This window comes from Aulonocara stuartgranti, assembly GCF_965226115.1.
Source record: "Aulonocara stuartgranti genome assembly, chromosome: 14".
Lineage (NCBI taxonomy): Eukaryota > Metazoa > Chordata > Actinopteri > Cichliformes > Cichlidae > Aulonocara > Aulonocara stuartgranti.
The window spans coordinates 18976889-19002530 of record NC_138950.1 but is presented as its reverse complement, the minus strand read 5'-3'; the positions used below and the strand labels follow the sequence as shown (position 1 = coordinate 19002530).

The 25642-nt window shown below is 41.2% G+C and overlaps 2 protein-coding genes across 3 annotated transcripts in view; one reads left to right on the top strand and one right to left on the bottom strand.

Moving 5' to 3' along the window:
- Positions 1 to 172: 172 nt before the first annotated feature.
- On the top strand, positions 173 to 14544 carry LOC309687626 (uncharacterized protein; the record flags this gene model as incomplete). The annotated part of the gene is made up of 31 exons (XM_082502725.1): positions 173 to 185; positions 276 to 468; positions 699 to 835; positions 1324 to 1548; positions 1760 to 1901; positions 2021 to 2144; positions 2526 to 2717; positions 2835 to 2972; positions 3183 to 3365; positions 3497 to 3691; positions 3861 to 4009; positions 4092 to 4260; positions 4371 to 4505; positions 4668 to 4820; positions 5741 to 5942; positions 6098 to 6238; positions 6331 to 6516; positions 6789 to 6860; positions 6956 to 7082; positions 7171 to 7304; positions 7605 to 7802; positions 8012 to 8161; positions 8769 to 8948; positions 9502 to 9618; positions 10168 to 10317; positions 10402 to 10554; positions 10765 to 10980; positions 11245 to 11318; positions 12925 to 13029; positions 13599 to 13743; positions 14288 to 14544. 31 exons carry the CDS (start codon positions 173 to 175, stop codon positions 14542 to 14544), a joined length of 4755 nt encoding a protein of 1584 aa, XP_082358851.1.
- A 6865-nt stretch (positions 14545 to 21409) lies between these two features.
- Positions 21410 to 25642, bottom strand: part of LOC309687686 (uncharacterized protein) — a 236000-nt gene continuing 231767 nt past the window's right edge. For both annotated transcript variants that reach the window (XM_082502809.1, XM_082502810.1), the window contains exon 4: positions 21410 to 21425. The gene's annotated coding sequence lies outside the window, so the exon portion shown is untranslated. The remainder of the gene's footprint in view (positions 21426 to 25642) is intronic.

Genomic DNA, 25642 nt, shown 5'->3' with positions numbered 1-25642 from the left:
AATCCCAGTGATTATATAAAAATATAGGTGTTGTTTATTGCAACAGATGGACACTGAGAGGGCAAATAGAAAAACATCTAATTTAGCAATATAAAAACAACTGCCGATGGCAAGCTGTAGCAGTGAGCCCAGTATAGAAAAATGATGGGTGACTGTAAAGAGAAACCTAACTATGTGCACAAGCAGTGAGTACAGCATAGGAATTTATGGAGCAGATTTACTGTTTGCCTTAATCCTGTAGTATCTTTGCCATGACAGTAGGATTTCCCCCCCAGGTGTGAAAGACTGTCTCAAATGCCCTGCTGCCTTCTACTGTCCTGTGGGGACAAGTGACCCAGTGCCCTGTCCACCGGGCTCCTTCAACCCTTTAGAGGGTCAGGATGAGGTGGCTGATTGCAGAGAGTGCTATGCAGGAAAGGCCTGCACACAGGTAGCCCTGAGAGCCCCTGATGTAGACTGCATGCAAGGGTAAGTTGCAATCTCAAGATTAAAAAAATGTTGTTGTTTTATTCTTTTTTTAATCAAGCATGCTTTAGTGCTATTGTATTCTTATGTTTAGAGTACTGTAAATCTGACATAAGGGAGCCCTGTAACTTTTGCATTTAGCCACTGAGACATAGATTTTTATGTTGCTCCTTTTCAACCCACCTTGACATTGTTACTCTATGACTTTGATCAATTTGTCCGTATCTTGACAGGTTTGTGTGTCCTCCTGGGTCTTCAAAACCAAACGCGCCATCCAATGCGTGCCCACCGGGGACACTGAGCAATCGCACTGACCTAACTGACCGCTCACAGTGTCAGCAGTGTCCAGCACGATATGCCTGTCTTCGAGGTGACATTTCATATAGATGTTCAGATAACCTTTAAAAGTACTCTTTGATATTTCATAGTATCTGAAGATATGAATTCAGGTCAGGTTTTCATACAAAGCTCAATTATGTATACAACTGTATTACTATACTGTGTGAACTGAGTGTATATATTTGTGATATGAGACATTATATTTGGTTTCTGTTTTTCTAGACTTCAAATGCATTATGATTACGACTACACAACTGTTATAGTTTGCTAATCAGCCGGAATAAATGACATTCACATTACAGTAAATGTTTTAACTAAGAACTGATCATCACTGCTTCTTTTTAAAAGATGTCGCATTTAAACAACTAAAATCCACAAAAGTCATTATTAAAAAAAAGAAAAAAGAAGACGATGCAAAAGAAAATGCAAGTTTTGTCACATGTTGATATTTGTTTAATAACGTTGTCATATATTAGTGTCACCTTAATCTACTTGTCTGTGTTAATTCTTATTTGTCAGGAACTGGAGATATCCAGAGACCCCCACTTCTCTGCTTTCCTGGACATTATTGTCCTGCTGGAACTATGTTCCCCACCCAGTACAAATGTCCTGTGGGTACATGGAGCGGTCACAGTGGATTGGAGGCTGAAAGTGAGTGCCAGCCATGTCCACATGGCTGGTACTGTTTGGCTGGTTCAGGAGCGCCATCAGGTCGATGCAGCTCTGGACACTACTGTCCTGAAGGTAAACATGAATATGTTATATATGTATATATGTGTGTGTGTGTGTTAAAAAAGCTAACATTCTTTATCCTTTATGAGCATTGCATGCTCTTAGAGATAAATACAGGTTTCCATGTGAAATTAATTTCGTAGAATGAGATTTGTTTTCTCTACCCGAGCTGTATTCATGAGTCATTCGTGTTGATATAATCATGTCGATATTGCATCACCAGGGACTGCATATGGCACGCAGTTTCCTTGCCCTGAGGGCACCTACAGCATCCAAATGGGTAACAGACGCAGAGATGACTGCTTGATATGTCCCGAGGGCTCGTTCTGTCAGCAGGGCACCTCCAAACCTTCACCTTGCCCACCGTAAGCAGTGATTGTGTGTCAGTCATAAAGAAAAATGTGAGAATGATGACGATATGGATTTTTGTTAGCATTAAGTTGGTTTAATGAGTGTGATTTAGTGTATTGCCCTGCATCTCCAGCTCTACATTTCGCCGTCTGAAAGGAGGTCGGAGGCTCGAGGACTGCTCTTCTTGCCCTGCTGGCTATTTTTGTCCCCACTCAGCCACTGTCAGCCCCAGAGTGTGTGGAGCTGGCAGCTACTCTGTAAGATCTTAACTATAAAACATCCAATGTGACTGGACCCCTGACAGAACCTCTGGAAACTAAAGCCTTTGTATTCTCATCCTTCAGTAGCTGTTTTGATTGTCCTATTTTTAGATTTCCCACCCACATGATATCGTCTTGCATTGCTCACTTAGTAACGTATATCAGTAAATGTCAGGTAGAGGAGTTTTTGAAGTCAATTTCTTTCATAAATCAATATTTTGCTCGCAATATTGAAGCAGTGTCAGTGTTTTTCCAGCATCTTCCAAATTAGATCCCCCTCTCCTTTGCGTTTTCAACGTCTATTTTGCTGTATCCCTCCCCCATACTGGTTGATATCTTTAACTTCAGCTTTCTTTCTTCACGTTCTCTTGTGTGTAGGATGAGGGATCTGCAGAGTGTTCTCCATGCCTGCAGGGCCACTTCTGCAGTAATGAGACCACTAGTGAGGAAGCCATGCTAAGTGTCATGGTGTGCCCTCCAGGTTTTCTCTGCTCTCAGGGTTTGGCCAGAGACCCCCAGCGATCAGCCACCCTCTGTCCTCGAGGTTTCTTCTGCCCCGGAGGAGGCATTGTGAGTCACAGACTGATAAATTCAGGAGAGACTTAAAAAAAAATTAAAGTTATGTACTTATGTTTTCATATTTGGACACATTTGACCTCTTAAACTACATTTAGTCTTTACTCACAGGATCCCAATCCCATTCCTTGCCCAAATGGCACCTACAGTGAATTTCCTGGCTTGCGTGATGCCAGTGAGTGTATCCAGTGTCCTGAGGGGAAGTATTGTTACTCCCAACAACCTAAGGAGCAGCCTATTACCAGGCCTGTAAGACCATAGATTTTTTTATGATCAGAAAGACAGCATTACCATTACCAATTATAGTCAGTTTGTTAATACTGTTCACAAGTTTCTACCTAATAGTGATTTTAGATGAAGACTGCATGTTCAAAGCAAGTACCATAACCACTATTATGTTGTCCTTTTTTTTCTTTTTTTTTTTTCCCTATTATGACTATTATGTTGTCCTATATTAAGACAGAGGAGTGTCCCGATGGCCACTATTGCCCCGCTGGGACCGGTTACCCCTTCACATACCCCTGCCAAGCTGGCAAATACAGAAACAACACACTTGGTCAAAGTGGAGAGGCATGTATTTTGTGTCCATCCAGGCATTACTGTAGCAGCCCAGGAACTCACACTCCTTCAGTATGTCCACAAGTAAGAATAAGACTTTTAAAAAACTGTTTTGCTGTATGGGTGAGACAGTTTTTAAGTGTGCTTGCATCTGTTTATGTAAAATACACCAGAGGCACAAATGGCTCCTTTTCCCCTTCTGTGCCTCCGTTCAGGGGTTTTACTGTCCAGACGGCACTTCTGTTCCTGAACCTTGTCCTGAAGGAACCTACAGTTCTCGCTCTGCTCTTAGTGATAGGTCTGAATGCACCCCTTGTGGCGGAGGCCAGTATTGCACTGGAGTGGGACTTTCAGAGCCCTCTGGAAGCTGCAGAGATCGTTTTTACTGCAGAGAGGGAGCCAAGTCTGCTGTATGCTAATGTTATTACAGTCATTTATTCTGTATTTATTCAGGGTATACCAATAATTTTCTTTACTTGTTGGGATCAACAAATACAAATACAACACATAACAACTTTATGTTGTAGGATTTCATTACGCGGCAGTAAGTTTTTGGCCTCTCTTCACTCTTATTGCCAGACTCCTGTCGATGGACCAACTGGAGGTCTGTGTCCGGCAGGAAGTTACTGTCCTTTAGCCTCGCCCTCTCCTCTCCCCTGTCCTTCTGGCACTTTCAGCAACAGCACTGGCCTCAGCAGACCTGAGGAGTGTACTAGCTGTCCGCCAGGGTAATCCTATCGATTTGTTTTGGAGGACTATGTACAGCTGAAACCTCTACTCCATGAGTCAGTGTGTTTCTCTCCCTGTCAGTTTTTATTGTGCAGGTTCTAACAACACGTCACCATCAGCCCCTTGTTTTCCTGGTTTCTACTGCACTGGTGGCTCAGCGTCACCTGTTCAGAATGAAGCAGAGGAAGGGCATTACACTTCAAAAGGGGCAGCCAGGGCAGAGCCATGTCCTCTTGGTTATTTTCAGCCGGTAGGATATACTACATGCCAAGTGCTGCTACACTGAGCCTGTATTTCTTTATGATTGGATGATAGGCTAATGGTATATTAAGGGTTATTTCTTTTGTCTGTGCTCGGCAGCGTCGAGGTGCACAGTCATGTTTGGAGTGTCAGGGAGGCAGATTGTGTAACCACACAGGCTTGTCCCAGCCACCTCTGTGTCCCACAGGACACTACTGTCCTCTAAGATCCACTGTTGCTCACCCATGTCCTTCAGTGAGTACCTTTATGTTCTCATGTGGTGTGAAATTGTGGATGTGTCATTGTAGAGTGTCAGTGTTCGCTGCACGTTTTACTTCATCACTCTGTCTTCATGATTTTGAATTTCCTCCCATAAATCCCACCCTATTAAAATGATTCCATGTGATTATTATTCAGGGCTCTTACTCTGACCAGCCTGGTGGTGATGCTGTGCAGCATTGCCGGCCATGTGACGCAGGCTTGTTCTGTAGCAGAAGTGGTCTTTCTGAACCTCAGGGTCTCTGTGACCCAGGACACTACTGCACCTCTGGAGCTTCCACTGCCTCACCAGTAAGATTTAATGAATAATAACTTTATTTACTATGTGGTAATATTATCTTATTTGAAAAGGATCAGATGATTTTTTTTGTTGGAGATTAACAGAAAACTGTAATTCTATAAAGGCATTTTAAGTAGTAGCTCATCTCAGAATGAGTTATTTGTTTTTGGGACAGTAGCTGTATTTGCAGACTCATTAAGAATTACAGTTTCCTTATTTTACAGGTACTGAAATATTATATCATATATTTATTGTCATGCTTTTATTGGTTTACGGTCTTTTCAGACACTGGTCTCAAATGTCTTTATATTTACCATATCGATTTCCGAAGAGTTTCAAATGGCGAAATATTTGACTTTTTTCTTCTTCTATGGGCTTGTTGTTGAGTTATGCTTATAATTCACTTTTGCTCAAGTGAAGCAATTTGTCAGCATGGTGCAGTATATGAGCGGGGGAAGGAGCACAGAAAAGGAAAAACTGATGGCAATTAAAGAGGTGGAAATGTCCTGGTTTTTAAGTTGAACGTGTCTGCTTTAGTGTCGTGCAGTTGATTTGATGGCAGCTATTCATTTTCCACACACTTTGACTGCTAATTTCATTTGATATGAGCATGAATCTAAAGGCCTGTTTAGTTTGAATTGCATTAGTTAAATAAATAACCCAAGTGCTTTTTGGATAGGCTGCTGATAGTGCGTAGGAAATTAATGACAGCTTCCAACTCGAACAGCCCACAGCTTTAACTTTTAAACTTCTGACTAGAACAGTCAGATGATCAAACTTCTTTGTATTCCAAAGCTAATTTCTTCAAACTGCTTCTTTGGTTCAACACTAAAACACCCCAAAGATATTTACTATTATTAAGGACTATTTAGAAAATTGTTGCCGATTAATTGCTCTCAGTCACCTTATAATTACCCCATCACTCTCACAGGTTGCTGTGGCGTCTGGCGGTGTCTGTCCTGCAGGCTACATCTGTCCACAAGGAACCAAGTACCCACAGCAGCACCCATGTCCTGTGGGAACCTGGAGTAACACAGTGGGAGCCCAAACCTGGTCCTCTTGTTTATCCTGCCCCCCAGGACTCTACTGTAACAGTACTGGACTCAGCCAGCCTTCTGAAATTTGTGATATAGGTAATGAAGTGCCAGCAGTGCCTGATGTGATCTGTGTATATCTGTCATTGCCATAGTGTCTATCACTAAAATAAGCAGAAAAACAGAAACTGGTTGGATGAAACGCTCTCCAGTGTTTAAGAAGTCACTAAACCTTTGCATCTTCTGATTTATAGGATATTATTGTTCTGGAGGGGCAGTGGTTTCAGCGCCCTCTGATGGTGTGACAGGTGACATTTGTCCACTTGGATATTATTGTCCAATGGGCTCAGCATCTCCTCTTCTCTGCCCTGATGGGACTTACTCAAACACAACAGGTATAAAAATATAATTAAACACAAATAAATCATATTTGTGATTTTAAATGCAGATGTTACTTCACTATTAAATTATTCTCTTTTGTTTAAAGGGGCAGAAATGTGCGATGACTGCCCCATAGGAACATATTGCCTATCTGGAGAAGGTGTCCAGCCGTGTCCGGTGGGACACTATTGTCTTGGTGGTGGCGTTGAAGGTATACTACCCTGCCCACCTGGTACATACAGTCCTCAGTTTGGTCTCAGTCAAGTGGAGCAGTGCCTCCTTTGTCCAGCAGGTGAGAGTATTGTAACATGCTTTTTTTTTTAAACTGCCTGAATGATACTGGGAATCTGTGGATACAGTGGTTAGCTGAATTAGATTTTAATATATTAACTTGTCATTTATGAATTGGGGTTTTTAAAGCTAATTGCTATAATTAAGAGATAATGGCAGAATGACTTACCACATTTAATTACCTAAACAAGGAGTAATTTATGACGTGATTCAATAAATGCTTCTAATTATTACCACTGCAGTGAAGTTTTCTTTTCTCTGCTTCAATTACAGGCTTCTATTGTGAGGATTGGGGTCTGTTTGAACCCTCTGGGCCTTGTCAGGCCGGTTACTACTGCATAGCTGGTACACCAAATCTATTATACAGCGTGTTCAGTGCCTTTGTGCTGTTAAACCGACTTTCACAGCTAAAATGTGACCAAAATGTGCAACATTTCCAGGCGTGAACTTTCAGAACCCCGATGGCAACTTCAGCACAGGAGTAGGAGGAGCATGCCCGAAGGGAAGTTACTGTCCTGAGGGCACCAGTCTGCCTATGCCTTGTCCGCCAGGGACCTTCTCTACTAGGTGTGTTGGTCAAAATATTACACACACTATTATACCATGGACCTGTAAATGTTTATGCGCATTTGTGTTTACATTTGTATGGTTGCAGTCTTCATCTGGTGGACACCTCTGGCTGTAGTCCATGTCCAGCGGGTCACTTCTGTGGCACTGCAGGTCTTACTCGTCCATCTGGTCCATGTCAGACTGGATTCTACTGTCCAGGGGGAGACACAACAAGCGCAGGTTTTCTTGATTCAGCTTATGCAATTCCATGTCAGCACAGCTATAATTAATCAATGTTGTTAATTCATGCTTTACATGAATTAAAACTCCTGTAAAGCAGAGCTAATGTATAATGTGTGAATATAAATGTTATGAATAGGCTTTAGAGAGAAGAGAAACAGATGCTGATAAATACAGGAAACTAGAATGTGTGAGGGTGTTTTGTTGAATGAGCGATTACTGAATTAATCATGCGTTATCACGAGATTTATCACATTAATTTCAGTACATTTCCACATCTAATTGGTTTTTCTTCTCCAGGCGCAAAAGGAGGGCTTTGCCCAACTGCTCATTACTGCCCTGAGGGTAGTGCTAGCCCATTGCCCTGCCCTGCTGGAACATACAACAACCTCACAGGCCAGTCAGTGTGTTCCCGCTGCCCTGCTGGGTACTACTGTCCAGAAAGGACCGCCAATTTTTCCAAGTTTCCCTGTCCACCTGGATTCTACTGCCCTGATGGTACAATCACCCCAAAACTGTGGTCATGGTTATGATTCTTTATTAGAATGAATGATTAGTAAAAGTTCAGCTTAGTCTGAAAAGAAGCAGAGTGTGAGCTTCGTATTGAACTGAAAGCTGGTTTCAGCTTCAGTGAGCTATTGTCCCCAGCTTTAATAATAGAAAAGAAGTTGCACACTTGTTTATATCTAATTGCATTACATGTGTAGGAACTAAGCATGCCACCCAGTTTCCCTGTCCACGTGGATACTACAACCCAGAGCCCATGACGCAGAGTCTGGACAGCTGCCTGCCTTGTCCTCCAGGACACTACTGTGAGAAGGAAAGGCTGACCAAAGTGTCTGGAAAATGCAAAGCTGGTCAGTAACATTGTCTTTGTTCATTTGTTCCAAAGATACAATCACAGCTTGCAGCCTAGTTTCTCAGTGTCAGGACTTTGTCCTCTGTGCCAGCGTACGTGTCTCCGGGGCCCAGCAAAACAGTCTGGAAGATTTTAGAGTAGGGAACAAAGAGTGCACATGAAACACGAAACATCACAGCTCAACACCAGTCACACTTCAGCAACAACAACGGCTTTTAAATAATTCTCTGTGTATTATTTATTTATGTGCAAAGATGCAAATGAACTTCAACACATCAGACACATAATGCACACGTGATAGACTGATGTGGAAGCCTGAGTAACTGGTTTATTAAGACTTTTCTTAACAATGTCTCATCTCTGCCACCTTGCTCTGTATCGCCATCTGTTGAGTATACATACATACATACATATATATATATATATATATATATATATATATATATATATATATATATATATATATATATATATATATATATATATCTTTATATGTTGAGAAATCATGTTTCACTAATGCTTAGACGTGTCAGCTGCAGGATCTTTTCTATATCACACAGAGTTTGTGATATCTTGCTTTGTTTCTTGCTGTTTGTTCCTCTCAGGTTGGTTCTGTGTCTCTGCAGCGTGGAACTCCCAGCCCTTTGACCTTGACAATTATACAAATGCCAACTGTCTTTGTCCAGCTACATCCACAGGGGGGCGCTGCCAGGCAGGATTTTATTGCCCCTTAGGCAGCTCAGAGCCCCTACCTTGCCCACCCGGAACCTTCTGTAATGTCTCAGGTGCACAAACACACTGTTTTCTAGGCTACAATAGGCATATTGTTACATATAGGTTCTCAGCTAAATTTGTGAAAAAGAAATAAAATTATATGTATATTATATAAAATAATATCATCAAAATAATACTTTGAGAATGAAGTTGAAAGTTGCTGCTATACCTTCTACAAAATGCCTTGTGTAGATGAATCAGTGAAATCATACTTAAGGATCAATTTTAGTAGCAAGGAAATCATTTTTCTTTCAGCACATAAACACAATGTGCAGAATGGGTTTGGCTCTCCATTTGGCCTATGCAGCTATAGATTGTGTGTTGTGTGTTCTGCCTCTATGTATATCGATGTTACAGTTATGACAAATCTGTGGCATGTGATTTCATTGCTGTATAATGTATTTAAAAAAGTAAATAAGTAAATTGGACAGTTCAGTTCCAGGAGGTTTCTGAAATATTCTTGTTGTTCCACTTGAGGGGATGCCAATCTCTAGCCAACTTATAGATAATATTTTTTTGGCTGTGCACAATCAAAATAACCAATTTAGTCATTTTGCTCAAAAGGTTTAGCTCTGCCAATGGGCCCCTGCTCTCCTGGGTATTATTGTGTAGGAGGAGCCACTGAGGCCAGACCAACAGATGGAGAAACAGGCAACATCTGTCCACCTGGGACATACTGTGGTAAGCCCAGCTTTACTTCCTTGGAAGGATTGTATCGACATCTTGCCAACTTTTTAAGCCAAAGTGCAAAGTAAAAGGCTTGGTGAAAAGGAAAGTACGATACACGGAGTCAACAGCAATGTTAACACTGTAGACACAAGTTTAATGGGGAAAACTATGTTTACGTACATTTGCCAACACCCAGTATACACTCGATATGTGTTAGAAACAGTTTTGAATTGTTTCTATGGCTGAAATGCCAAGTTTCTAAAATGGCACTATGTCTGCATTCTTCCTTGGCATGCATATTAAGTACACTGGAGATGCCAAAGTAGCTATAACTATGAGTCAGGTGGATTGGACACCCTGAATTACCCACAGGTTTACGTATGACTCAGCATGTTTCTGTTTTTTTGTTGACCTGTGTAGAGTGTTCCCTTATACATTCTGCGTGGTGGATGGCTATAATTTCCAACACCCCTCAACCCTGTGTAGGCACTGGAACTCAGAAAGGATGAATGAATAGAAGGAATGAATGGTGGCCTAAACTACATTTATTTTTCTCTGCAGTTGAGGGGTCTGGGGAGCCAGAGTTTTGTCCTGCTGGTACTTTTTCCCCAGTGTCAGGCCTGACCAGTGTGAAGGGCTGTCAGCCTTGTACATCAGGCTTCTTCTGCAGAACAACAGGCCTCAGGGCTCCAACTGGACTCTGCAGCGATGGTTAGTTCATAAATTTGATCACATGTTCGATGAACACCTGTGTCCTGTCTTTTTACACTACTGTATTTCTGTAAAACTCCATAGGATACTGGTGTCCTCCTGGTCAGACTGTGGCTATGGCTCTGCCATGTCCTCCTGGTCACTTCTGCTTAGAGGGTAGTTCATCCCCAGAGCCGTGCCCATCAGGAACCTATCAGGATAGAGACAAACAGGCATCCTGTGCCATCTGTGGGGCAGGTAGGACACCTAAATCCTTTGACTTTTTCAACACTGTTATTTAGCCTTTTCATAAGTGGTTGAAGAAGTGTTTATTGAAGTTGATTGCTTTTTTTTTTTAAATCCTTGCAAGATTGTTGACTTTCCCTAATGCCACCAATATAAATGTGTAATTTTTTTTACCCTTTTCCCACATTGATATTGTTAATTTAAAAAAATCTCTCTTTTAAGGTTACTACTGTGATTCAAGATTGGGTGCAGCTAATGTGTCCTTGCTGAGGCCCTGCCCTAAGGGACATTACTGTCCTCCAGGTACAGCTCTGCCCAACCAACACCCTTGCCCCATAGGCTCCTTTAACCCAAGAGAGCATATAGACAGCTCAGCTGGCTGCATGCCTTGTGCATCTGGACGTTACTGTCCTTCTCTTGGACTGTCAGAGCCAGCAGGTGAGAATCTGAAAGTCTTCTCTCTTCTCCTCTCCTTGCACTGCATGCTGGGAGTGTGACTGACTGAGTGTGAAGGTGGTTGGTGAGAGGGTGGAGCTGCTAAATGGATTTTGGAAGTTTAGACTGACATTTCAGATACATTTTCTTCACGCCCTTTGGTTGTTTAACAGGAAAGATACGTTTTTTTTTTTCATTGTTTGATGTAGAGTGAACAAGGTTAAGTTAACTGGCTGTTCCCTAATAAGGGCTCACCTCTTCTGTCAGTTATAAAAGGGGCCAGTGTTGTGGCTCCCCAGCAGTATACTGTGGAGCAGGTTCTCCTAGCTGCTGGTGAACCGGTAGATCACAAGAACATTACTTACGGCTCTTGGATGAACAAGGCTGTGGTTGTCTTTCTCCATGAGGAACAGTTAGTTCACCTGTTGGTTGAAAGGAGCATCAGTTCACCTTTATTTGTGCCATCAACGTGGATTACCGTGTCTGATGTTCATAAACTCAGTATTGAAAATAATTAGGATGGTAGGGTATAAGCAACTCAGTAAACAGAAAAGATTTTGGTTGAAGAAAAGATATTGACAGGGTGATACGCAAAGGGTGTCTTTGTATTGGAAGTGGCTTCTCATTCAGTTTTCTCACTTAATACAATATATTTTTGCTTGAAATAAGTGAAAAATGCCAGTGGAACAAGTGAAAATTCTCCAGTTTCAAGATGTACTGTCTAAAAACGAGTTCCTAAATCTCACTGAAATGTTACTCTGTAGCTGAATGTGTCTTATTTTAAGTGTAATGAGATATTTCGACTAGAAATAAGACAAATATACTTGGTTAGATTTTGAGTTTTTGAAGTGTAAGAGGTTCTTATCCTAGAGACAGCTGGAGGTCTATGTACAAACCGATCCAATGAAACGTAGCGTGGCTCTCCAGTGAAGGGTGGTGTATGGGGCAGTGGCCGCAGACAGACATTTAACACATACAGATCAAAGAGTAGAGGGTAACTGTGTTTTTTGTTTTTTTTTCAATCTAAGAAGAACCTGCAACATTTGTGGGTTGAATGTCCTAGTTTCCCTCTTTAAATTGCTGGAAGAGTGATTGGCTGGATATGGACAGGTGCCGGACAATACAATGTTCATTTGTGGTCCCAAATACAGATCAGCACAGAGGAAGCAGATTTGTCTTTCCAACTTTCTCATAAGTCAGGCAAAAATGGGAATCTGGCTAACCAGGAGAAACAAAATGAAAGGAACAGGGTCTACAGATGTTGACCTTATCTTCAAGGTGTGGTGTCTGCACATATCAAGATAGAATTGACTCATTATAAAATGATGGCAGATTTTGATATTTTCATTTCAATGTCTTGTGTACAGTGAACAATGATTTGCTTGTTCTTAGTTTTTGAAAATTGTACATTTTTCTGTTTTTGTGGGGTGTGTTTGTGAGTATATGTTTCTGTTTTTCTTTATGTAACTGTTGGAATTGTTTCATCTTCTCTTCTCTTCTCTTCTCTTCTCTTCTCTTCTCTTCTCTTCTCTTCTCTTCTCTTCTCTTCTCTTCTCTTCTCTTCTCTTCTCTTCTCTTCTCTACTATGTCTTACTGAAAATACTTCACAGTAAATCCCACAAAACTCATGCTGTTCATTATGTCTTGTTAGATAAGCTATTTGAAGTGCTTTTGCAAAGTTCAAAACAATGATCCCACGTGTCTCTTCACCCAAAATGCAAAAATAAACATTGTTTTCTCAACTTTAGTGAAAATAGCTTTGGATTTACTGTATTTGGCCTGGGGTATGTAAGTCAAAATCATATATCAAAAGCTAATCTTGGTGACCTAGTTTGGTGATCCAGTTGTAAAACCCAGAAGGTGCAGCGTCTAGTGTGTACTGCAGGACTGCAGATATATTTATGTGACTGTACGATGAAATGTGTTGTGACATTCTTTTACCCACAGGACCATGCCATGCTGGATATTGGTGCAGAAAGGGTGCCTCCTCTCCCAGGCCACTGGATGGACTCTCAGGTTCCCTGTGTCCACCTGGTCACTACTGCCCCTCAGGTACCTCATCTGTCTTCCCTGAACAAGCAGTCGCCCACAGTTGCTGCTGTACTGATGATGCAAGTTTCAGAGATACACATCACTTTTTTTTGTAACACAGTGCTGATGCAGCTTGCTTTTTAAGCTAATGTAACCAAATTTATACTGTGTGAGGATATTAACATTCTGCTCTTTTATAGTCTGTGGCTGCCAAGTTTTAGTCACACTAATTAGCATTTAGAGCGCTAAAGGAAGTTCAAAAACATGTTTTCTTGCAACTTTTGATATAGTTCTCATTAAATTAATTTGTGTGCTTGTTCTCTTCAACTTAAGTCATTGACACATATCTTAAAAATGCAGCTGTAAGGTAAACTTCTTGTTTAGCCTGCAGCTACATCTTGCCCTAAATTCCTCAACCCTGGACCCAACAGTGGGTGCATGTCAGTTATTTAGTTGTAGCTGAATTTTGAGTACAGTGTCTTAAATTAAATTTTTTGCTACGTTTAATAACTGCTGTCTTTATTGTAGTGTGGCAGTCATTCTGCTTCTTGGAATCAAGATGTGTTTTTGTGCTTGTGCCATCTTTGCAGGCACCACAGGTCCTGAAGCGTGCCCTGAAGGGAGCTGGTCAAACAGCTCAGGACTGCATAGCCAGGAGGATTGCAAACCCTGTCCTGGGGGTTTTTATTGCAACTCTGCTGGCCTTACAAAACCCAGTGGGTCCTGTCGTGCAGGGTACACCAGATTGTGATGATTAAAGAAATAACCATCACATCATCATCGTCTTTGTTATATATATATATCCATATAGCAAATAATGTAAATATCATTTTTATCCCCAGAATTTTCATGCTGTCTTTTCCTTATGCAGATACTACTGCATAGAGGGAGCTGTCAGATCTACTCCCACTGATGGAAATACAGGGGGACCCTGTCCTGAGGGTTACTACTGCCCTGAGAGAACTGTTCAACCTGTGCCCTGTGAACCAGGGACATATGTGGCTGTTACACATGCTACTCAGTGTGAACCTTGTCTGCCAGGCTGGTATTGTGTGTCTGGCTCGTTGTACCTTTGTCCTGCAGGTTTGTGATTTGCTGTTTTGGATGTCCTTATAATACAGTGGCATTTGTAAGCTATTTTAATTAAATTATCAAGAAAAATTTTGCTAAATCCCCCCCCCCCCCCAAAATAAAAAAACAACAACAAAGAAATTTGATATTTTTTTTATCCTTAATCCTTTATTTCCAAATTTCCCTTTGTTTGTTTTATGACCTGCAGGCTTTTACTGCCCCCAAGGAACTGGATTTGACTTGAGAAGCTGTCCAGAGGGAACTTATGGTCCTGACCCCGGCTATGAGTCTGTCTTGCAGTGCAGGCAGTGTGACGCCGGCCATTACTGCTCTTCCAGAAATGGCACAGCTGTCACTGGGCTGTGTCAGAAAGGATATTACTGCTCATATGGAAACATCTCTCCACAGCCTTTCTCAGTGGCTGCAGGTGAACATGCTTCTTTAGAACTGCAAGAACTGCAATAAAGCAAATTACATTCTGGTAATACTATGTGTTGTCTTACTTATATGTGGCAACATTTGATTGCTGATGCTGTGTCTCTCACCAGAAGAAGGAGGGCCATGTCCTGCTGGTCATTACTGTCCCCAGGCCACGGTTAAGCCTCTGCCGTGTCCACGAGGAACATTTTCTAACCAGACCAAATTAGTCTCAGAGGTAGCTTTAACTCAACATACTCAAATTATTACACTCAAAGGCTGTCCTGGCTTTCCTATCAAAACTAAGATGAAAAAGTGGAAATATTCTCATAATTCTTTACTTGATGTTTTGAAAAGTTGCTAATTTATTTAGTTTAGAATTAAAATCTGACATCACCCCTCATTTCTGTATGTTTTGCTTTGAAGGAATGACACTAGTTTTCCTAAATTTCTGAAGGCCTTTCAAAGTTTTTGTTTAGACATTGTCTACTTTTCCCCCCCACTCATTTTCCATCCAGACCATTTTCAGATGAATGTTTTTCTTTTTGTTAATTCACAGACTTTGGAATCATTCAAGCATAAAAAGGCACTTAACAGTGCTGTATTTATACATAATAGTGACCTTAGCAAAGAGCCCATTTTAAATTCTATCTTTAGGCACTTTGTTATTAGCAGCCTGTCACGAAACACATCATTTGTTCCCATTGCTTTAGGAAATCTATGAAAAATGCCAAAGATAACACAGTATGGCAGGCATAAAATAGTGTTTTTGAACCAACAAGGTGATTTCCAAAGTGCTATTAGCTGAAAACCTGGCATATCTTGACATGGTGTGCCGTGTGTCCATGAAAAACAGGTGCAGGACAAAGGAATAAGTGTCAGACCTAAAAAAGTAAAGCAGATGAAAATCATGTCCTAAAAATAAGGGAAAAATCCAGCAAAGCCCCGAGACAGGACCTGAGAGATACATCGGTTCACTCAATCCTCCACACTGACTCCTATTCTCTGAAGTAAATTCTCAATATCCAAATCCAGTTTATTGAGTCAATCAAAATTTGAACAGTTTTCACTTTTTTAGACACACTTTGATCTCATTTTGTAAAACCTAAAAACATTACCAAACTAGATGGTCCACAGTGATTCACACTGAAGCTGAAAAGACAACTACAGCACAGATGTGATGAAACTGATGTAAGCCTGTTCAGAATATACAGCAAGCAAAGGTAAGTTGAAGGTTGATATGAGCAATTAAAAGTAGAAGACAAATAGCACAATATGTAACACTTCATATAGAATACATTGTGTGATTACTGGATGTAGAACAAAGTGAACAACCTAATCTTAGCACATCCTCTCTGCCACCATAATCTGTCGTCTTGATTCTTTACCGTGTTATCTTAAAGGAAGCTCAACATTTTGTTCATTATGGCTTTTATTTAATATTTGAATCATTTTTATGCATTTATAAATTAGCCGCATAAAGTTTGCAAGACTTAAAAACAACATGAGACATGAGAACTCCGTGTCCTGAACAATGTGTTTTGCTCTGGTGCATAATGAATACTGAGCAGTGTTTTTGTTTTGATGATTGTGTGGATGATTTGATTGTTTCATTGCGGTTTTTTGTTTACAATTTTGAGATACGTCGTTAAGGGTTTAAGGAATGGATCTTAGCAATTGTGAAAAACTGTTTACACAGTAACTTACATGATTATTTCTGTCATTCACTGTAATAGCAAGTAGATGTGTAGTTCAATATTAATATTGCAACAAAGCACGTTTTTCTTTTTCTTATCGGCTGTCTTTCTCTTTCCCTAATCCCTCTCCCTCTTTGTTTTTATCATTATTGCTCTCAGGAGGACTGTCAGCCATGTTTCCCAGGTTACTACTGTGATGCTGCGGGGCTCTCGGCACCTTCAGGAAAATGCTGGCAAGGTTTCTTCTGCTCTGGGGGTGCAGAGCGTCCTGAACCTCCTTTGAGAGACAGCCATGGAGGGCCGTGCCCAAAAGGTGATCAGATCCCCTTGCATCTGTAGCTTACTATTCAAAAACCCAGCAGAACCTGGTCAAAATAAAATATACCAGGACAGATTAAAAACAAATATAAAAAACAAAACAAAAAGAAATGTCTGGATGATTTAATCAGGCAGCGTTAACACTGTTGGAAGTGCGAATGGATTGGGAGGTTTAAAGTTCACATAAGCAAGTTTAATGAAAAGGTAAGCAAAACTCTTTCATTATAATAGAGCTACACATAAGCAGCTACTCGACTCACACTGGAAATCAAAGCCTCTCTCCTGTGGATTGTGCATGTCTTAGTTTGTGCTTCAGTGTGCATCTATTTCATGACTCTTGTCTTCACACAACCAGGTTATTACTGCTCTGAGGGCTCTGTGGCTCCTCAGCACTGCCCCTTGGGAACCATCAGCACAGAAGATGGCCAAGCCAGCTGCAGTGCCTGTCCTCAGGGGTAAACTCACTTATCAGCCTTGCACAGTCACTTGAGACTGTAAACAGATACAGAAAAATAACCAAGACCTGTAACTGTACATAGAGTAGTGCATGAGTGATTTTTATACTGTATATACATGTATACACAATTACATTCAAGTTTTGTTGCTACAAGATAAATTATTCAATCCTGTTTTTGTCTGCATAGCTTTTATTGTCCTGGCACAATTAATGGCTCTCTGACAGAGAGTTATGAGTGTCCAGTGGGTCATTACTGTCCATCTGGGACCTGGGCCGAACACCAGTACCCCTGTCCAGTTGGAACTATCAATCCCCACACTCAGATGGCAAAACCCCAGGACTGTCTTCCCTGCCCTCCAGGTCACACATCATTTATGGCAATTAAATGTCACTGTATTAAAGGTTAAGTAGTTGGCCCAGGGTGTAATTTAACATTGTATATTTTGCTCACTTAAAATAAGATGAACAGTGTATAATTGTTATGGTAGTTTCATTTAAATGGAGAGAGACACAATACATTATAAAAAAGTATTTGTATAAAACTGTATAAAACACATATGAATTGCATGTTATTGAGGGAAATAGATATTAGATCCCATACAACACAGCCAGAATTCTGGCTGTCACAGATCAATCAATCAATCAATCAATCAATCAATCAATCAATCAATCAATCAATCAATCAATCAATCAGAAACAGAAACTCTTGATCTCAGCCAAAGAGGGTTTCAAAGGAGGTCAGGGACAAGATGTACAAGATCATCATCAAGAAGCTTCGTGAGGAGGTGATAACTGTTTCAGAAATGAAAAAAAATATATAAAATGCATGTCAGATGGAGTCCATGCAAGATCCTGCCTCATGGGGTGAGGATGATCATGAGAAAGATGGTGGATCAGACCAAAACTGCATGAGAGGAGTGTATTAATGATCAGAAGATAGTTGGGACCACAATCACCAAGAACAACACTGGTAATATATTACGGTGTCTCCTGCTCAAGAAGGCACATTTACAGACCCATCTTAAGTTTGCCAGTGCGCATCTAAATGTTTCAGAGAAGGCTTAGGGAGAAAGTGCTGAGGTCAGAAGAAACCGAAATTGAGCTCTTCGCCTCAACTCAAACTGCTGTGTTTGGAGGAAGAGAAATGCTGACTATGACACAAAGAACATCATCCCCATAGTGAAGCATGGAAGTAGAAACATTATGCTTTGGGTTCATGTTCTTCTAAGGGTACAGGGCAACTTAGCAGGGACATGTACCACAACATTTTGCACAGGAACCTCCTTTTCTCAGCCATAACATTTAAGATGATTTGTGGATGGGTCATCCAGCAGTGACACAAAATATACCACCAAGGTAACAGCAGCCAAGAAACCTAAAGAGGAAACCTCTTACCAAAAATAGCCATGTTTTGCTTGAGGATGAAATGCCCATTTCACTCAATATCATGCACGTAATGTTATAGCTTTTATGCAATGCAGGGTTTTTTTTCTGGATTTTTGGTTGATATTCTGTCTCTCTCCATTAAAACTGATACCATATACAGTACTTTTTATTCATTTTCATTTCCTGGTGTTGTTGGTGGTAATATTCCCTTCGAGTTGATATCAACATTATTTCTTCTCAAACCAGGCTTTTTCTGTGCACATCATGGGAAAGGTGCTCCATCAGGTCAGTGTGGCGCAGGGTATTACTGTGTCTCTGGGGCCTGGTCACGCACACCGGAGGATGGTGGGGTCACAGGTGACAGATGTCCTAAAGGTCATTACTGTGCCCAGGGCTCATCAGCACCAGTTCCCTGTCCACCAGGTCATTACAGCAACCAAACCAGAAACAGTCATCTTAGTGACTGCCTGCATTGTCCTCCAGGTTGGAAATGGTTGCATTTTCAAGAAGATAAAGCTTCACTTACATTCTTTGAATGTAAGTGAAGGGTAATTATAGGGTAATAATACCTTCATATTACATCTGTATCTGCTTAACAGTGTTGCTTATGTTTTTAGGTTTCATGTGTGACACCAGAGGGCTCTCTTTCCCTTCTCATATGTGCCCAGCTGGCTCTTATTGTCCAGGCGGAAAAAAAAATTCAAAAACCTGCTCACCTGGAAGCAGATGCCCACCTGGTTCTGATAGACAGGTACCCTGCTTGCCAGGGACCTACCAAAATTTACCAGGACAGGTGAGAAACATGAAGATGAATGGTTGCTTATTTTTAATAGGCAAAGTGCACATACTATACAGCTGTCATGACTGTGATCGTGTACAAGCCATATATAGGCTGATATGCTGTTTTGAAAAATATTTAAAAAAGTAAATCTGGAATAAGGTTAATAACTAACTATATATGAGCAACAGAAGGTGGGTTTTTATTTATTGTGAGGCTGGCATCCAATTCTAACATCTGCTGATATTAGTGTAGTTATCATTTTGTATGTAATGTGTAGAAAACTCTGCATCATTTGTTTCTTTACAGCCAGACTGTGTTAAGTGTCCTGCAGGATTTTTCTGTGTTGGCTTAGTGGATGTTGACACTGGGCATGTGTCAGGGACTCACACTCCCATGCTGTGTCCTAAAGGACATTACTGCCCATCAGGTAGGTGAAGATTAGTATCACTGCTGTAATACATTCATGAGAAATGTACAAGGTTATCATTTGCATAATAAAATAAAGATATGTGTGACATGAGTGCCAAATACTAAATATAGTGTTGCTCTTGTTTTGTGCGCACACTAATAGAAGACTAACACAAAATGGCTTTTTAATTATGTAAATGACCATTATAGAGCATAATCAAGATAAGAGGGGTCTTTACAAACTGTTCAGTGATGTGTATTCAGGGGCAATCTGTAGTTATTATACGTATTTATCTACAGGAACGCAGGATGGTGTAGCATTCCCGTGCCCAGCTGGCACCCTCAGCAGGCAGATGGGGTTGTCCAATAAGTCAGACTGTGAGCTCTGCCCTCCAGGGAGATACTGCAGTTCCTCTGGATTGGCTGCTCCTACTGGGGTCTGCTCTGCTGGGTAAACACAGGCTAACTAAACGCACACTTCATTAAGCGGTCAGCCAGATTAAGAAAGAAATTTTCGTTCCCTATATTTTTATACCGTCCCCTTCTGTAATTAAATCTCCTTATATGTTCCATCTCGTCCTGTCTGTCCTTCTGTTATCTATTACTTCCTTAATCCCACATACCCCTTGCAATCACCTCTATCCTCATCATCTCTCTGCACTTAGTTACCTTTGTATCCAGGGTTCTGTTTCTCCCCAACCAGAGGATCACCCAACAGGAGGCCGCTGCTCTGCTGGGTCCTATTGCCCACAGGGTACCAGCTACATGATTCCCTGCCCTGCAGGCACTTTCAGCTCCATAGAAGGTGACATGTAATACTGACTAATTACTCAGTGTTTTTGACACTGGAACATTATACCCAGACTTACAGTAGCTTAAGTTACAAACTGTTAAGTGTCTCCTAAGATAACTACCATGTGGAGTTGAAATGTTTAACTTTTATTTTTAGTTTTCCATTTTATAATAAATGTATGAACTTGGTTTGCCAGGAGCGGTTTCCTTGGAAGCATGTCAGCCTTGTTTGCCAGGCCACTTCTGTGCCAAGGATGGTCTCTCCTTCCCATCTGGGCTTTGCAACCCCGGCTTCTACTGCAGAGAAGGATCCAGATCTGCCACGCCTTGGGGTAATACCACAGGTGACAGTTTTCTTCCTCTTGCCCTTTACATAGTGTTAATAAATGCATAAAACATGCAAAACTAGTTTTTTTTAGTAATGGTATTTGAAATACAACAACAACAACAACAACAAAAAAGTTAAGGTCATCTGACACAGCTTGAAAAATATCTTTCTGTGCAGAATTTTCTTTCGGTGCACTCCAGGTTTTATTTAACATTTTCATGCCCTTTGACTCAGCACAGCTGAGAAGGTCTTCACGAAACATTTACCAGTCCCCACTACATCTCTTATTATTTTTCTTTCTGTGATTGCAGAAAATGGCTCTGGCCTTTTAGGTCATTCACCTACCTAATGAGTAATGACATCCAATAAAGGTCTATTGTCTCAGTTACAGGAGATATCCTAACTCCATCCCCACTTCCTGGTGAATCAACCCTGGGTCAGTTCCATGGAGATGTGTGTCCTGAAGGCTACTATTGTCCTAGAGGGAGTGCAAAGCCCAGCCCATGTCCTCCAGGTAAAGAAAACAAGAGACAGTCAAGAAAGACCTTGGAAAAAATAAGGACAAAATTATTTCGATTACTCTGAAAGTTTTGTGATAAAGCTGTATGATGAATATGTTCATCAACAGCATCAGCTATAGCGTTTTACAAATACGCTTGGTTTTTATTACACTGTCTCCAAAGGTGGTATACAATGACATAAAGCTCTCAGAGGTAAAGTATAATGGCTTATTTATCCAGAACTTTAGAGAAGGTCATAAAACTCAACAGCAGTCCAATAAAGCTGTCATGATGAGCAGCTAGCTACTTAACCAGGTGAATTAATGGAGCCTGCTACTGGCATTTTTACTACTGTCATTTTTTCTACTTCAGTGTGAAAAATGACAGTTATTCCAAGCTGTGTCTTTTGTATTTTTGTCTTTCTTTGTCTGTGTCTATGTACTTCCATGATCATTTGTTTTCTCCATTCAGGCACCTTCTCTGCGAGGTCTGCGGCTGAGTCCGAGGCGGACTGTGAAGCTTGTTACCCAGGCTCTTACTGCCCTTCATGGGCTCAGACTTCTGCTGACCTCCTCTGTCCCCCTGGGTGGTTCTGTCCAGCAGGATCAGCGTCTGGACATCAGCCAGGTGGAGTACACATCACTGCGGGTCAACTCAGGCTTAACAGTGGTCTTTGCACTTTCATGTAGCATGTGATCACATACAGTATAGGCCAACTTTATCTCTTTTGCTCACTTTCAACTTATCCCTTCATTTTTTGAGACAACATATGTTGTCTTAACTAGAATAACCAGATTGTTTTCATTTTACACGTTTAAATTTGCCATTTAACTAGAATCAGCTCTTTTGTCTGTCATTTTAACTATAACGTTCTACTTTGAGGCTTGCTTCTGTAATAATCTACATAGTAAAAGATGCTCGGTTTTTATCCCGCCCATAAACTATCCTTCTCCTGTTATATTACACGTGCACCTAGAGATTCTTTGTTGCCTTTTTACCTTTTATTATAAAGATGTTTTGCTAATTTGAGCATGAAATGGGGCAGAACCTATAAATAGCCACAAGCTCATGTCTGTCAAGACAAAGCACCTGCTGCTGAGCCCGCTTTCTGCTCTCCTTTCCTCCCACAGGATTGTTGTACAGCGGTAATACTGATAAGAGCCACTGTCCTTTTCATTGCTTTGTTTCCATGGACACTGAGCCTGGGAAAATACACGAGATGTGCTTATTTCATGCATAATTGGTACATAAAAGAAATTAAGAGGATGTGTCATGGCAGCACTATCATTTTCTGTTTTGTTTTTTTTTTCAAATTTTGTTTTCATTGTAAACAATGACAGTTTGGATTTTTCATTATGTGCTTGGCAGGTCACCAGTGCCCACCTGGCTATGCGTGCCCGCGTGGTAGCGCGGAGCCGACTGGCTGTACTCCTGGCACATTTCAGTCCTTGTCTGGACATCCGGCTTGTAACAGCTGTCCAGCGGGTAATGCAAAAATGACACATATGTTATTTTTATATCATTTTTTTATAAAGAGACAAACAGATGATGTTTAAACTGATGTTAATTATTAAATGAGACATGCTACCTTGTCTAGGTTTTTACTGTCTGAAAGGTTCCTCCGTGCCATCTCCATGTCCAATCGGCCACGTCAGTCCATCAGCTGGCAGGACGTCCCTAAGTGACTGCTCCCCCTGCCCCTCTGGCTCTTTTTGTAACAGCAGCGCTCTGACAGAGCCGTCTGGACCCTGCAGCCCAGGTCTGACAGCCCATAATCACCTTGGGAATTCTTGTCAGACAACTGAAAGATTGGATTTTCTATATCTTTGCTGTATGCCTGTGCTATGTTAAGCTGTGGCTTCCACTGAATAACTCAGTTTTCCTACAATGTTTTAAACTGTAAATGTTTCAGCGTCCTCTGTGAGTTGTCTAACCACATTGTTTACTACAGGACATTTTTGTTCCCCGGGATCCACTGAGCCTTCTCCTGTCTCCCAGACTTATGGAGATGTTTGTCCCATGGGACATTTCTGCCCTCAGGGAAGTGGGTCTCCCACACCCTGTCCTGTTGGCAGCTTCTTTCCCGAGCTCGGTGCACTCTCTCTCTCCCAATGCCGTCCTTGTCCCCCAGGGAAATACTGCCTGAATCCTGGAGCCTCACAGCCCACAGGTGGAGAATTAGACCAGTCATGAGACTGTTATAAATTGTCTATTGAATACAATATTTTATTATTCAGCTTTACCTCAAGTACCCTAAGTGCAGATTCAGGAGTTGCACAGCTCCCATTAGTCATGTCTGCTGAATTTCTGCCCATAACAACTTTTTGGGGTCTCATAAGCAGCTGCTTTAGAGTCTTTTCTAATTCCTCTCTGTGTTAGGTCTGTGTTTTGCGGGGTTCTTCTGTTCTGGAGGTGCAGATAGTCCCACACCTCGAGCTAACTCATCTTTGTCCAGCTGTCTTCTGAAAATACTAGAGGATTCCACCATAAGGACGAACGCCACCTGGATGCAAAACCTGCCCTGCTTTAATAACTCAGGTAATTCTGATAAAATATAGTGTTCTCCTGTTTGTAAAGACACCATATGCGTCGTTTATAAGGGCAGTACATCACTTTGCTCAAACTGGTCTACCACAGTGCAGAGCTTTAGAAGTAGTGATAAATATCCCACAAGACAGTGGCTTTTCATGGTTGACCTTAAGTATTCTGCAATTAATCATTGCCATACAATGTTACATTGTCCGCCCCTGACAAAATGGTTTATTAGGCATTGTAGAGAAAAAAAATGAGGCTCCTCTTTGGCGTCCTGTCTGGTAGACAAAGATTATAACTCAACTATTTTTCATGCTTTATCTGCCATGTTGTGTTACAGGGAGAGATGCTAGTGGGATCAAAGCAGCAGCAGTGTCACGGGAAGATTTAGATCAGACTGTGACTGATTCACCGCCGAGTCTCAAGACGCCACAGTATGCGTGTTCCACCTACAGAGGAGATATATGCCCTAGGGGTGGGTAAATCCTGGCAGTGAACTTATGCACTTAATGTGATACTTTAGTTATCTTCATTGCTCAGACATGATAGCCTAATTTTTTGAAAATGGTAAGACACACAACTTACTTCATCTGATTGGTGCAGGTTGTGTGATGTAATTTGGTTTGATTCCCGCTTAGTCTCGGTTTATTTAGCGATTCGGTCAGAAAATTATGGCTGAAATGTTAAATCACATTAAAGTGGTTTGAATGATGAATGCTTAGTTTTAGTGTTTAATGGCTTGCTCTATAAATAAGGAGAGAAATATAGTTTGTCAAATAAGCGCACTAAAAAAAAAACATTAGTGGCAGCACAAAACCCCCCAAATAAATCTCACTCTGAAAGGTTCAAATTCCCCACCTTAAACCAATGGCAAGGGCATTCGATTTTATTTAAATAGACTACCATTTCCATCTCCCGTCACTTTACATAACAAGGTGACTTTACAATACAGTAGAGCGAATGGGCGATAAAGAGCTGCAGATGGCTGGGTGGTGAGGCACATAAAAGTAACACTGTTGATATACGAGCCTAAAAGAACAGATTTGCAAGTAATAACATTCCTTCAAACGTAAAGGAAAAGCTGTGAGGGTAGTTGTGTGAAACAGAAGAAGCAGAGAATAAAAGTTTGAGAGTGAGAAAACCCTCTGTCCCTGGAGGGATCACTTAGTTAATTGGAAACTTTCTCTTGTTGAAGTGTTATCATTTCAGGGACAATGTCTGGCTGATTTTTTTTTCAGGTTTCTATTGTCTTATGGGCTCTGCTTACCCTCACTCCTGTGAGGCTGGTTCTTACTGCAACCAGACTGGCCTAGAGGCTCCAGCAGGACCCTGTGCAGCTGGATATTACTGCCCTAGAGGCTCTTCTGAACCCCACGCCAACCCTTGTCCCACAGGACACTATTGCCCCCTTGGAATCCAGCTTCCTCTGCCCTGCCCTCTGGGAACTGTAAAAAGTGAGCTGTTGCACTTTTGTTATGTAGTTGTAATCTGTGAGTAATATAACAAATACATTGTTCTTTGAGTACATTTATTGATTTCATTAACAAAAGAGAAGCTTGTGCATTGTGATTTCTCTTCCATCAAAAAGGAGAAGCAACTGAGGACAAATCAGTAATCCCTGGCTTGTACCCAGGCCATGAATTGATGATGAATGAGTACGCAATCAAAATAGTAAAACTGAGAAAAACAAAACCTAATCCCCTTTGCTCCGAACATCATCAGTTTTCCCACTGACGTCCTTGTTTGAACTGGTGTATACCTTTGCAGCTCAGTCATGTGGAAAAATATGAAAACTTCCACTGAAGCATTTTTTCCCCCTTGGGCGCCTATGAATAATTGCAGTCACAAAGTGGCTTAATCGTGTAATTGTATTCTTGTCTTGCGGCAGACAACTAGAATCCTATTATTATATGCTGTAGCTCCTTTGTACAGTTATGAATTAGAAAC